A 13,680-nucleotide genomic window follows, 5' to 3' on the forward strand; every position below is an offset into this window, starting at 1 on the left:
TGGATGACAATATCAAATCCACCATGGAAAGAAAGTGTCAAAGCTTAAGAGATCAAGCAAGGCTTAAGGCCATAGCGCCTCCTTATTTAGGGGGTTGGTTGAAAGCAATTCCTGAACACAGCGTATACTCTTGCAATGTCGTTTGTGTTTTGAGCGTTGATTATGTTAATTAGGAAGTGTGAGTTGATAGTCTAATTATGATGCGTTTCTGCATGTAGATATTGTCACGCCTATAATTTAATTAGTAATAAACGTGTCATATAGTTTGTGGTAAGAAACGGCAATTTTTGGCATTTGGCTCTTCATGGGACATGTCCAGTGGCACTTTCTTTTTTTCCGAATATCTTGCAACGGAAACGCTCTCTAATGTCAGCCATGAACGGTTGAGCAATTTATCAAACGGAAACTGGTACTTCAACGGCACGTCGTGCGTCTTCAACGTCTCACGCATCGATCCTATTGTCGACGACTTTAGCATTGCTTATAAGGCAGTCATCAGACTCTTGTATACTCTCATCGCCATTTTGGGTGTCGTCGGAAATGTTTCGATCATTTTCGTCTTATACAAGAACGGACGTCGTCGACACGAGTATCCTTCCAACGTCTGCCTCTTGAAAGTAGCCGTCATCGATTTGCTCTATTTTCTTGTCTGCCATCCCATCATCATGTGGAATCTCCTCAGAGAAGGAACGTGGAGAACGGGCGACGTCATATGTCGTATTAACGGAGGCCTGAACTGCATGGTTTACCTCACCGCCTGCTACAGCTTGCCTCTCATCAGTCTCGAGAGACAGTTGAATATCACCTATCCGATTAAGCTCAGATCTTTGTCCGTCGGCAGAGTCAAGATTTTCTCGCCTGTCTCTGGACGTTCTCGCTCGTTTGCGCCATTCTTGCCATTTTTGGCATCAGCGAGTACATCGTCTACCGCAATCCGTTAGTGTGCAGTTCCAGTCTCGACTACAGCACCTGGCAGGTGATCATCACGACAGGTGAGGACGACAATGCGTATATATATATATATATATATATATATATATATATATATATATATACATCCGCTGCAATACTGGTGGCCGTGGAACGTGCAAAATGTAATGTGTCGAAATACGAAATATGCACGTGCATCTAAGAAAGATTGCGCGTATTTTCAATTACTTGGCTTAGCATTGATTAAGTTAATTCTCACTTTTTGCTGTGTATCTGCAACTCTCCCCATATATGTATACGTAGGTGTGTCCTATAATTTTATTCAGCATGAGATTTAATTAATAAACAACGTTAACTAAATGTTGTGTGTGTCTTAGCTAAAAGTTAATTTAGTTGCTGAGTTGACGGAGATGCCGCGTCTCATCTATTTTTAACAAGACAAATATGTTTATGCGTGTACATATGCGTGCATCTTTGCTTTTGTTTCAACCAGTAATTGAAGCTGTGTTTACATCCTCGCTTCCAGCCTTCTGAAAGAATTACAAATGTAGACGCTATTTTCCTTTAATTAAATGCGTTACCCGCATGTAAAATTTATCTACAAAGCTACCATCGTTTCACGACCGCAGAGTCCGTAAGTAGTCTAGTCTGTAGTCGTAGAAGTATGTACTGTACAGTAATAAGAGTCGTAACATGCCGCTTCTGTATGGTTACGCAAAGTTAGGTCCCGTATATTTTAATGTCGTAAAAAAGCCAAACCGATGGGTTTTGCCTTAGCAGTTATATTAATTGTTAGCAGGTACTAGCAGTAAGTTCTGTTGTTGATTTCCTACCAGACGTGGCAATCGCAAACTTGAATTACACTGTTCTGGTAAAAACTCTTTCATAATGTTTTGCGCATCTGATTGTCTTGTCTGTGGTTGTCACGTACAACATAAAGGAAAGACTGCGTCTTGATTGGCCTCACAGGAGACGTGGCACATTCCTGATACGTGACAAGACATAGCCACAAACGCAGACCGCAGACCCGAAGTCAGTTGACCTTTATGCGTTTGAGTAGCTCCTCGCATAGTCTCGTAACTTTTACAAAGTCCCGTTTCTTACGTTTAGCATTTGGATGTTTTCAATTTTTTGCGTTGTCGTTCTAATATTTGGAGTCTATAAATACGTTGTCTATTGCGATCCTCTCAGCTGCGGTCCAGGTTCATTACTCCACTTAATAAAATTGGCAGGTGATGACTCGATCACGACAGTTGATCAAGGTGTCACTCTGCACCTGCTAGAGAAATCTTTTCCCGCTTTGATTGGTAAGTTGCATGATTTAGATCCCATGCTACAGTAATGGAGTAACTTACGCGTGTACATGAAATGGCCGCTAACCTAAGAAAAACAAAACCGTTTGCACACGAATTGGTAATGACGAACTAAACAGACAGGTTTACATTACACACTCACACACACACACACACACACACACACACACACACACACACAAAACACACACACACACACACACACACACACACACACACACACACACACACACACACACACACACACACACACATACACACACACGCGCGCGCGCGTATACAGACAACACGGTGACCGTGTATATATACTCTTGCAAGGTCGTTTGTGTTTGAGCGTATATTAGAGAAGCGCCAGTACATAATTGATGGGCTAATTGGGATGCGTATATACTCTTACATCTATTCTTAGATGTGTGATGTACTTTGTGGTAAGAAACGTTACGTTATCACATTAGCATTTGACTCTTCATTGAACATGTCCAGCAAAAATTTCTCTGATGCTCTTGCAACGGAAACGCTCTCTAATGTCAGTCTAGAACGGTTCGGTAATTTATCAAATGGAAACTGGTACGACAACGACACATCTTGCGCCTTCAACGTCTCGCGCATCGAGCCTATTGTTGACGACTTTAGCATCGCTTTTAAGGCTGTCGTCGGACTCTTGTATGCTCTCATCGCCATTTTGGGTGTCGTCGGTAACATTTCGATCATTTTCGTCTTATACAAGAACGGACGTCGTCGACTCGAGTATCCTTCCAATGTCTGCCTCTTGAACGTCGTCGTCATCGATTTGTTGTACTTTTTTATCTGCCATCCCATCATCATGTGGAATCTCCTCAGACAAGGAACGTGGAGAACGGGAGACGTCATGTGTCGCATTAACGGAGGCTTGAACTGCATGGTTTACCTCACCGCCTGCTACAGCTTGCCTCTCATCAGTCTCGAGAGACAGCTGAATATCACCTATCCTATTAATGCCAGATCTTTGTCCGTCGGCAGAGTCAAGGTTTTTCTCGCCTGTCTCTGGACGTTCTCGTTCGTTTGCGCCATTCTTCCCATTTTTGGCGTCAACGAGTACGTCGTCTACCGCAATCCGCTAGTGTGCGGTCCCAGACTTGACTACAGCACCTGGCAAGTGATCATCATGACAGGTGAGGAAGGCAATGCGCATATAGATTTGGCCTTAATATCTCCGCTGCAATGCAGGTGGTTTTGTGAGACTAGTTATAATGCGCCGACGTTACACATAAGCACACCTGCCCATATTAGTTAGCATCAAGTGTACTGGTGTCAATTAATACGCATGCATTCTGCACGAGATTCAACAAACAACGATGACTAAAAGTTGTGTATGATGTCTTAGCTAGTTGCTGCGTTGGCGAAGGCTAAGGCTGTCGTGGCCCACCTTTGGAAAGAGAAAATGTGTTTATGCGTACAGACAAGCGTGTATATCTGCTTTTGTTTTAGCGATGAACTATAGATAGGAAACGTGACTTTATTGTTATATACATATATATGTATGTTGGTGCAGACATGTCTGGCTGGCTGACATAACAATGTTAGAAATGTGCTACGTCCTCAGTGCGTTCCAATCACATCACCGTATTTGAGATTGGTCGCTCGTGACAACTAGAAACAATAGACGAACCGGCAGATTCGCCAAACGTTCTAAATAAAGAGGTCTCATCAGAACCGTGAGCTGTACGTCGCAACTCTTGTCTAAAATAGACAACAGAACTTATCTGTATGCAACTACTCAATGAATCACTTTTCTAGCTTACGACATCTATAGTGATCGACATAGGCGTAGAGAAGCTATGGGGCCACTGAGCCATGCCCCCAATCATCAGGCTTAGCCCTAAGGTCACTATACAAAATATGTCACTGTGAAAGCGAACTACAAGTGGAAGAAACGACTAGCTCCAATAAACGACAATGCGAAACCTACATGTATGTGGTCTAATTGTCAGCATGGTATGTGTCTGACCAATTAGTTTAGTAGAGAGAGAGAGAGAGAGAGAGAGAGAGAGAGAGAGAGAGAGAGAGAGAGAGAGAGAGGAAGGGAGGGAGGGAGAGAGGAGGGAGTGAGGAGGGAGCGAGGGAGGAAGGGAGGGAGAGAGAGTGTGTGTGTGACGCTAGTGCATGCAATGAGCATTCGCGAAACTCGGTCGACGGTGGTTACATTCAAGTTAGACAATGTCGTCTAATACCGCGCATCATTGAGATTGCCCCCCAACTTGGACGCCATTCCTATCCTTCTGTATAAGACGATCTCTTGCCTCAAGCCATTTCTCATTCTGAATGGATCGGCTATAGACAGTCTATCATTCCATGTGATCTGCATGATCTGTGCTTCATACCACATTTGCAGAAACTTTACAGTAAACGCTGGACACGTACTCTGTACTTGTAGTAGTTTGTTGAAAAGCTTATAGTGAGATACCCTATCGTATGCTGTAGACAGACAGATCTAAACTGCATCCAAACATTTTACAATTTTTCTCCTTTTTAGAAAATATTGCCCTGACTCTTTCAAAACAAATGTGCAGTCCTCACAACTGCATGTGCATGTGTTCTCTTACAGCCGATACTGCGTCTTACTTGACTGATGTAACAATAGACCAGATATCCTGCCTTTGAAGTAACGCATTGACTTGCATTACAAAGATACATGTAGTTATATATTTATATATATATATATATATATATATATATATATATATATAACTATATATATATATATATAACTATATATAGTGATATGCAAACATTCTAATAGCAAAATGTCTCTCAATGTCAATCGGAGTAAAGTTTCTTCGACTTTGAGTTGATGCTTCTTACTGCTAAGAAAGTTTAGTAATTCGCTATGTTTTGCTGTTTGTTTACTATAGGTGGTTTGCTTATAACATTTATCGTCACGATTTGCAGCCAGAGCATTTTGTTTGTGCGAATCTTGCATTTCAAGAAAGTAAAACGAAAGGAACAAGCTACGCTACCTCACACAAGCACGCTAGCCTCGAAAGACAAAAATACAGAATTGTCTTCGTTTTCCAAGACGACAAGAAACGTGACCAATGCCAATAGCACCACCACGATCCAAGAGCAATGGAATTTCTTCTTGGACGACGTCCGAACGGCATTTAATGTTTCCGTTGCTTGCTTGACTTACATCCTAGCATTCATCCTTGGAGCTGCAGTCGGAACGGCATTGACTATTGCTTATCAAGAAGAGCGGAAGTCGTGCACAGTCTTTACTAACCTCAATATCTATGCGTGGACCGTCGTAGTTACAGTCTACATGTCTTGCTTTGCAGCCAATCCTTACATTTATGGTCTTCGTAACAACGATATATGCAACGATTTTAAGGGCGTTTTTTCGTGTCTGAATCCTGTTAAGAGACGAGGAAGCTTTCGTCCAGGTGATGATAGCAAGACTAGCGCCAATCGGACGATGATCTCTACTGTCCACCATCTCAAAACTCTTATCAATTGACATAGAGTGATTCATGGTGTAGGGACAATATGTTATCACGCAGTACATACATAAATACACAAATTTTTGATTTACGTTATAATTAAATATTCTGTACATTTACAAATTCTTGTATTAATTATTTTATTAATATATGCTAACAACATTACGATGTAATAGAAGATGTAGAGATTGCCGAAGAATGCAAGTTGTAATAGCCTAGTGTTATCACTGTGCAAAGACATTTTTTGGTATTACCTCTAATCTAATTCTCTTGCATTGCAGAATCGCTATAGCTAGCGGGTGCTTATACAATCACAGCTCTACCTGGCATCGATCTCCATGCATGCATTTATACGCCACAGTCTAGTTAACCCACGAGTATTAGAGAAGGACGCCACAATGAGTAGTGAACTGCATGCTCCGCTGTTAGGTTACTCTAGGGGTCTCACACTCGTCTGGGTTTGTTGAGCCAATCAGCAATCCGTTTGGAATACGGACAATGTGTGACGTAACAATCCCGCTCTTATACATACAAACAATCATCTGACGTAACAATCCCGCGTATGATGACCGCGGTGACTAATCGTGTAGAAGAACACATGAAACCGACGAGGAGCACCCTTTAAGTTTCACATGAAACCGACGAGGAGCACCCTCTAAGTTTTCAAGTAATGGCTGCACGTTTTTCTGATAGACGAGCTCGTGAAACTCCATGGAGGAAGTGTGCGTATGCCGTAAGCTTCAAGCACTTATTGAACAGATCGATCTGATTCTTTATATACTATAGATCGACGAGCTCATGCATGAGACAATTAAGGCAAACAATCGCACTTGTGGATCGCACGAGCAAACGGAATTAAGTGCGTAGAAGTCGTAACGTTGGCACGTCATCGTAAACGCAGACGCCATATATGCATATATAAACATAACATTGTAACGAACCAGCATGCGGGGTTGTCTACATACTGATGATATCGCCGGCGTTGATAAAAAGCAGACTCTTCTTGGTGTTGTTGGAACAGCAATACCTTCAAGCAAAAGGTGAAAGCAAATATGGCTTGATTCTATTACCAAATGTCAACGTTGTAGTTTTTGAAATGTACGTTTTTCATGAGGCGTGGCCTAATATGAAATTTGCGCACAAGGTGAGTTGTCTATATTTAATAGCTATGCGGCACAGGCCCGATGTTACCTCTATACAGTAGTGCGACGGAGGAATGCTATATACAGTTTTACTCTACAGTCTCTCTCTCTCTCATACATGCACACAGACACAGACACAAACACAGACACAGACACAGACACACACACACACACACACACACACACACACACACACACACACACACACACACACACACACACACACACACACACTATTACCTGTCAAGGGGTAATAGGTATGTTTATGCTTGCTCATTGGATTTTCAAAAGCATACGACAGGGTGTCGCATTATAAATTGTTCAGTAAACTATTACGACTTGGCACACCAGTCTATCTTGTAAAGATACTTGCCAATTGGTATGCTGCGCAATCTACGCAGATAAAGTGGGATAACAGAATTTCAGAACCCTTTAATGTCTGTAATGGTGTTCGTCAAGGTAGCGTTTTAGCTCCGTATTTGTTCAATGTTTACATGGACAATTAATTGGAAGATCTAAGAGATTCTGATGTTGGTGCCAAGATTGGCAACATGTTTTGGGGTGTTTGGCTTACTCTGATGATTTCTTGCTTATTTTTTCTACTGCGACTGGTCTGCAAAAAATGATGGATATGTGTGTGCAATATGCCAATGTTCACTATTTGAAGATCAATGGCAAGAAGTGCTCTGTTATTGGATTCATTAAAAGTGTTAAGTCATCACGTAATCTTCCAGAATTTTCATTGAATGGAATTACGTTGTCGTGTCAGGAAAATATCAATCATCTCGCTGTTGTTTTGGATATGCTGGGTCGTGATCAAGTGGCAGTGGATGCCAGGAAGTTCTTTGGCGCTGTTAACTCCGCTGTTGCAAGAATGGGAGGTAGCTGCTTGAGCGACAGCACTTGGAAGAAAATAGTAGATATTCAGCTATTTTCTATTTCATCGTTTGGTAGCCAGCTGTGGAACTTGGACAAAACGTCAACTGCTAAGACGCCATATTTAGGAAAGGTATTCGACGGGGACTTGGTCTTCGATGGAGAGACTCACTGTATGAGCGCCTAGGTAATTGGATGGCCAATGGGTCAGTGAAAATTCGAACAGTACAAGCTTTATCGTTGAAACGGTCACTAGACTCTAGAAATAACCTAGTTAGAGAACTATCGTGAAGAGTCTATAGAGATAAGTTGCCCTTTGTAGATGTGCATACTAATTGTTTGCCATCTCGCTGAAGGAATTACGCTCCCTGTTATATACTTAGCCGTCTGTTTGTTTTTGAGGTGTCTATGTGTATGTGTGTGTTCCTATGTATATTTCTCTCGTTTTTGAGACGCTATACCTGTTGGTACGAAGTAAAATATATATTATCATATATGTCTCCAGCTTACTAAGCACTGAACTTGATCTCTTTACTCTCAGTCTGGACGTAGTTTGATGTTTAAGAGGAGCAAAATCAGCTGGAGCTTGCTCATTTTCCACAATCTGATGAAACTGCTAGATAGCATTGTGACGTAAGAATGACATGTACACATCTATGCGTGTACATTAATGCAGTTTGTGGTATAACAAACGTGTGATGTCGTTTGTGGAAAGAAACAACACACTTCGGCATTTGTCTCTTCATTGAGCATGTCCAGTGGTACTTTTTCTTCGATTCTCTTGCACCGGAAACGCTCTCTAATGTCACGGTTTGCCAATCAATCAAGCGGAAACTGGTCCGTCAACGAAACGTCGTGCGTCTTTAACGTCTCGCACATCGATCCTATTGTCGACGACTTTAGTATTGCTTTCAAGGCTGTCGTTGGACTCCTGTATGCTTTCATCGCCATTTTGGGTATCGTCGGAAACGTTTCGATCATTTTTGTCTTGTACAAGAACGAACGTCGTCGACTCGAGTATCCTTCCAACGTCTGCCTTTTGAACGTCGTCGTCATCGATTTGTTCTACTTTTTTGTCTGCCATCCCATCATCATGTGGAATCTCCTCAGAGAAGGAACGTGGAGAACGGGAGACGTCATGTGTCGCATTAACGGAGGCCTGAACTGCATGGTTTACCTCACCGCCTGCTACAGCTTGCCTCTCATCAGTCTCGAGAGACAGCTGAATCTCACCTATCCGATTAAGCCAAGGTACTTGTCCGTCAGCAGAGTCAAATTTTTTCTCGCCTGTCTCTGGACGTTCTCGTTCGTTTGCGCCATTCTTCCCATTTTTGGCGTCAACGAATACGTCGTCTACCGCAATCCGTTAGTGTGCGGTCCCAGTCTCGACTACAGCACCTGGCAAGTGATCATCATGACAGGTAAAGATGGCAATGATCACATATACGAGTAGTTATTTCCAATGTATCTTCGCTGCAACGTGGTTGTGCAAGCGTAATCCGTTGAATACAAAATAAGTGCAACTGAGAAAGTTTGTATTAATTTTAATTACTAGTATTCGCAACTCTCTCCATAAATGGGCGTGTCCTATAATATTTATTTTGCAAAAATCCAACGAAAATGTTAACCAAACATTGTGTATGTGTCATGGCTGGTAGCTGAGTTGACGAAGGATATACAGCTGCCGCGTCTCACTTATTTTTAAAGACAGAGATGTGTTTATGCATGCTTGCATGCGTGCGTCTTTCCTTTTGTTTCAGCCAGTAACTAATTACCCCATCGCTTCCACAGTTATGCATGAGCTTCTGAAACCACACCGGTGCAGGAAGAGGAGATGGGGGATGCAGCCCCCTCGCTCAGCAAAGGCACTGAAAATTTTTATGCCAGTGACTTTTGCAAATCCGTTACGGTCTGGCAAGCGAGGTAGTTTTTGCTTACTTATGTTGATATAAACGGTAGCCCCCCGCTCGTGAACATCTTCTCACGTTACTGAACCACGATTGAATTATAGCAAAGAATTACGAATTTGGACCATGTGACCTTTAAGTTCGCCACCTGTAAACTAAATCCTACAAAGCGACTGTCGTTTCACGTGACCGCAGAATTTGTAACGAAATAGTCAGCAGTCGTAGAAGTACAGTAATAAGAGTTATCACATGCATATATGGGACAGAAATTTCGTCTAGGGAGTTACGCAATGTTAGTTTTCCGTTAAATGCTGTAAACAACGAAAGCGATTGATTTTATGCTAATAGTGTTGAAAAGCCAGCTCTGTTGTATATAGACCTGACATTCGCACACGAACATGAATTACACCGTTCTGGTAAAATAATCTTTCACGAAGTCTCGCACACCTGATTAGCTTGTCGCAGACCGGAAGTCATTTCACCCCTGAGTAGCTGTTCGCCTAGCCTCGGACATCCAAACCAGAGAGCGCGCTGAGCGCGCGAACACTAGTCTGGACCAAGTCGATACTAAAATGATCTCAAACGTACGTATCAAAAAGCTATGCTTAATGGTAGTCTGACAGCCTAAGGTCGTTTTACCTAGGTCAATAATGAGATGGAAAGATAAGGGGATTTTACATTACACAAACATATCATTTGTGCAATGGGATCTCACGAACAAAGAAGAGACGTCTGCCGTGTTTGCGGCGATATTTTGGTGTACGGCTGGACACGACGACTCTTTGATTCTGCGGCAGAGACGGGGACATTCTGCGCACAGTACAACCTACAGCTAGAAAGAAATGAATAAATCACCAAAACGGTAGAATGTGAACCTCATCCACATCATTAGAACGGCGATATTACGGCGAAACACGTCAGACTGAAACGCCTTCCGAACCGACAATAGCCTCAAAACTACCGTACACGAAAGAATAGCATCCTTGCTTGATACGACAATCGCCTTCAGAGCTTGCTTCTATAATAGCAGCTGATAACTGCTTAGATAGGAGGCCGGTTACCTGATCTTCCATGAGAGATTTTAGCGGAGAAAAAACCAGAACAATTGGATGTTTAGCGAAACGATTTACTTCAGCTATACGCAGCTCATGCATCACTATAGAGAGGACTTGGAAGATAGCAGACCTTCCAAAACTAGTCGGAAATGTAGCGAACACATCTCGTCCATTCAGAAGGTACTCCACCGTTGTTCTCTGTTCAGGATGCAGTGACGCAATTCTCAGTGTCGCAGACGCCTTGGCGAAAGCCGTGGTAAGAACACAATCGTTCACAATGCTGCTGGCACTTGTGGTCATGATTAGATGTATTGTATGTCGCCCGGAACGCGTTTCAGAATGTGTGTGACGCGTGCGTGCACTTAGCTACCATGGAGGATTTCGCACGCTCGTAATCAGCGTTAGTGCACTTAGCATAACCAATTACTGCTAAGCCAATCAGAATTTACCATCGACATTCCGGTTGTAAGGAACTGACTGTCTTAGAAGGCTGTTTCCGAAATCATTTTAGTATCGACTTGGTCCAGACTAGAGTTCGCGCGCTCTCTGGTCTTGAAGTTCGAAGCTACTGTTCGCCAAGTCTCGTAACTTTTACGAAGTCCATTGTGCATACATACGCCGTGGCCACGACTTGGCAAGAAAAATCAATACCATTTGCACACGAATTGGTATAGGATCGCGATGGATTGACGAACTAAAATAACGGATTTACATTAATTAAAAACACGCAGCCTTCTGCGATTGCGTTTTAAGTTTAATACTTTGCGTTCCAATTGCATCAGACGTCAGTGGTTGCCTGTGTATATTTAGCGCTCGTAACTTCTTTGATGACATTACCAATGTTCGGGTATTTTCTTCCATAATATACCACAAATACTATTATCAAAGACAATATTTCATGCATGTAATGCTCGCATGACTGCTAGTTTGAAGAAACTCTTGTTGCAGTGATGATTCTTTGAGAAATAGAATTGGCGCTATTAAGCTCTGTTTTCCAGATAATATATATATGTATGTATGCATGTATGTATGTATGTATGTATGTATGTATGTATGTATGTATGTATGTATGTGGCTCAATTGGTTAGAGTGTGCATTTGGAGATTGGGAACATCCGGGACCTTTGGGTCAGAGTTCGAGTGCGGGAGGGCCACATACATAAATTCCCTTGGGCAAGGAACTAACATACAATTGCCTCTGTCTACAGCAAGTATCTACGGCAAGTACAGCAAGAGTGAAGTACATCATAGTGACTTCTGATAGTGACTTTTGCTACAGTAGTGTTAGATTGCAGTGTTAGGTTGCGGTGTTAGATTGCAGAATGGTGATTGCAGTATCTAACCTGGGCCCTAAGGGTCCTTGTAAACCAAAAAATGTATGTATGTATGTATTCCTGATTTATAGGTGGTCTGATGACAACGTTTCTTATCGTTATCTGGAGCCAAGCGGTTTTGTTTGCCCGAGTTAGTCGCTACAAGAAAGAAAGACGACGTCGACGGAACAGTATCTTGGGTATAAAAATTGAACAAGGATTTTGTCTTCAACTGTAAAAGGTGTTTCAACTTTTACAGTGATGGAGGTAAATGTCGAGCGAAGTGTTTTATCGACTCAAGTCAATTGGGATTCTTTCTTGGACAACGTCCGCGCGGCATTTACAGTTTTTCTTGTGTGCTCTACGTACTTTATAGCTTTCATCTTTGGAGCTGCTCTGGGAACGGTACTGACCCTGGCGTACCAGAAAGAACTAAAATCTTGCAAGATATTCAACGATCTCAATCTCTACGGGTGGACTGTTGTAATCACAATGTACATGTTGTGCTTTGCGGCTAATCCCTACATTTACGGCTTTCGCAAAAATGACATAAAAGAGGAATTCAAAGCTATGTTTCTATCTCTAAATCCGGTTAGGAGATTCCGCCAAAATCGTCGTGTGAGTAACGTAAAAATTTTTGCATAGCTTCTTGTATAGAGAAAGAGTAAGGTCCTGATTGGTTATCGATTGTTGTACAAATTGAGATACTTGAGGAATGCATATGTTATGTCAGGAGTGACTTTCTCTTTACAGATTAGACTACGATTGGGCTACGACATTGGATGAATAAGCTACCAATTCAATTGTGTCACAAAGCCGTATATATAGTTTATTGTGTCCAAATAGCGTTTACAGTCACGCTACGAAAGAGCAGAAACGACATTGATGGCCGTCTAATTTTGTGTAAGCTATACTTGAAACAGAAAGCAGGAGCGAACATTTAAACAATGTTTCTTAATCTGGTTGGTATCACACCTGATTTGGTCAGCGCATGCGTACACGTGCAATCTGTTTCGAAGTTATCCGTGTGGAAGAAAATTATGTTATACTCTACTTTATAGTATAATGATATAATATAATAATACAATATAATATATTATACTATAATATAATATAATGTAATACATTACAATACTACATAATGTAATTTAATTTATAATAGTTTAATTAAAACTTGCAATAAGCTTTGGCTTTGCTAAAGTAAAGATGATCATTATTTTGTAAAAGTAAATAACAACGACAACACCTGCAACATTAAATAGCCCCGTCCCAGAAGCAGTGTGGATTACAGGCCCGGATGCTGCCACCACTACCACTACATTCATGATTGCAGCCCACACTGCGTCTGGGACAAAGCTGAACATAATACCGTTCACTACTAATAAAAACGGGTGGAAACTACATAAAGATTTGATATAAATGCAGGTTATATTCAACAAACGATTCAGCTTAATTAATTAATTAAAACATTTATGCAATTGGATTTTTAATTGGTGACTAAACTTATAGAGCTATAATATTATGCAGAGATTTGCTGATTGTATTTTGCAGATAAGAGTCTGTCTAACGGTTTAGTACACAGACGTAAATTTTTAATACAAAATTTGAACATTTGTGGTTTGTATATAAAACGTGCACCAATGGCTGCGGAGCTGGGGGACTAAGGGGG

General features: G+C 41.6%; 2 protein-coding genes across 2 annotated transcripts; both read left to right on the plus strand.

Moving 5' to 3' along the window:
* The first annotated feature begins 311 nt into the window (after positions 1 to 311).
* On the plus strand, positions 312 to 941 carry LOC134192534 (galanin receptor 2a-like). The gene has a single exon (XM_062661273.1). The coding sequence runs from the start codon at positions 312 to 314 to the stop codon at positions 939 to 941; it is 630 nt and encodes a 209-aa protein (XP_062517257.1).
* A 7,598-nt stretch (positions 942 to 8,539) lies between these two features.
* Positions 8,540 to 12,680, plus strand: LOC134192535 (opsin-1-like). Its single transcript, XM_062661274.1, has 3 exons — positions 8,540 to 9,158; positions 12,104 to 12,211; positions 12,271 to 12,680. Exons 1-3 carry the CDS (start codon positions 8,540 to 8,542, stop codon positions 12,654 to 12,656), a joined length of 1,113 nt encoding a protein of 370 aa, XP_062517258.1. The 3' UTR covers positions 12,657 to 12,680.
* The last annotated feature ends 1,000 nt before the right edge of the window (positions 12,681 to 13,680 follow it).

The sequence above is a fragment of the Corticium candelabrum genome, chromosome 16, assembly GCF_963422355.1.
Source record: "Corticium candelabrum chromosome 16, ooCorCand1.1, whole genome shotgun sequence".
Taxonomy (NCBI): Eukaryota; Metazoa; Porifera; class Homoscleromorpha; order Homosclerophorida; family Plakinidae; genus Corticium; species Corticium candelabrum.

What these genes read in the sequence shown, in the direction of transcription:
- LOC134192534 (XM_062661273.1), top strand. Translation starts at nt 312, where the DNA reads ATGTCCAGTGGCACTTTCTTTTTTTCCGAATATCTTGCAACGGAAACG.
- LOC134192535 (XM_062661274.1), top strand. Translation starts at nt 8,540, where the DNA reads ATGTCACGGTTTGCCAATCAATCAAGCGGAAACTGGTCCGTCAACGAA. An exon ending in GCAAGTGATCATCATGACAG is followed by an intron (nt 9,159 to 12,103) that starts GTAAAGATGGCA and finishes CCTGATTTATAG; the next exon opens with GTGGTCTGATGACAACGTTT. An exon ending in TCGACGGAACAGTATCTTGG is followed by an intron (nt 12,212 to 12,270) that starts GTATAAAAATTG and finishes CAACTTTTACAG; the next exon opens with TGATGGAGGTAAATGTCGAG.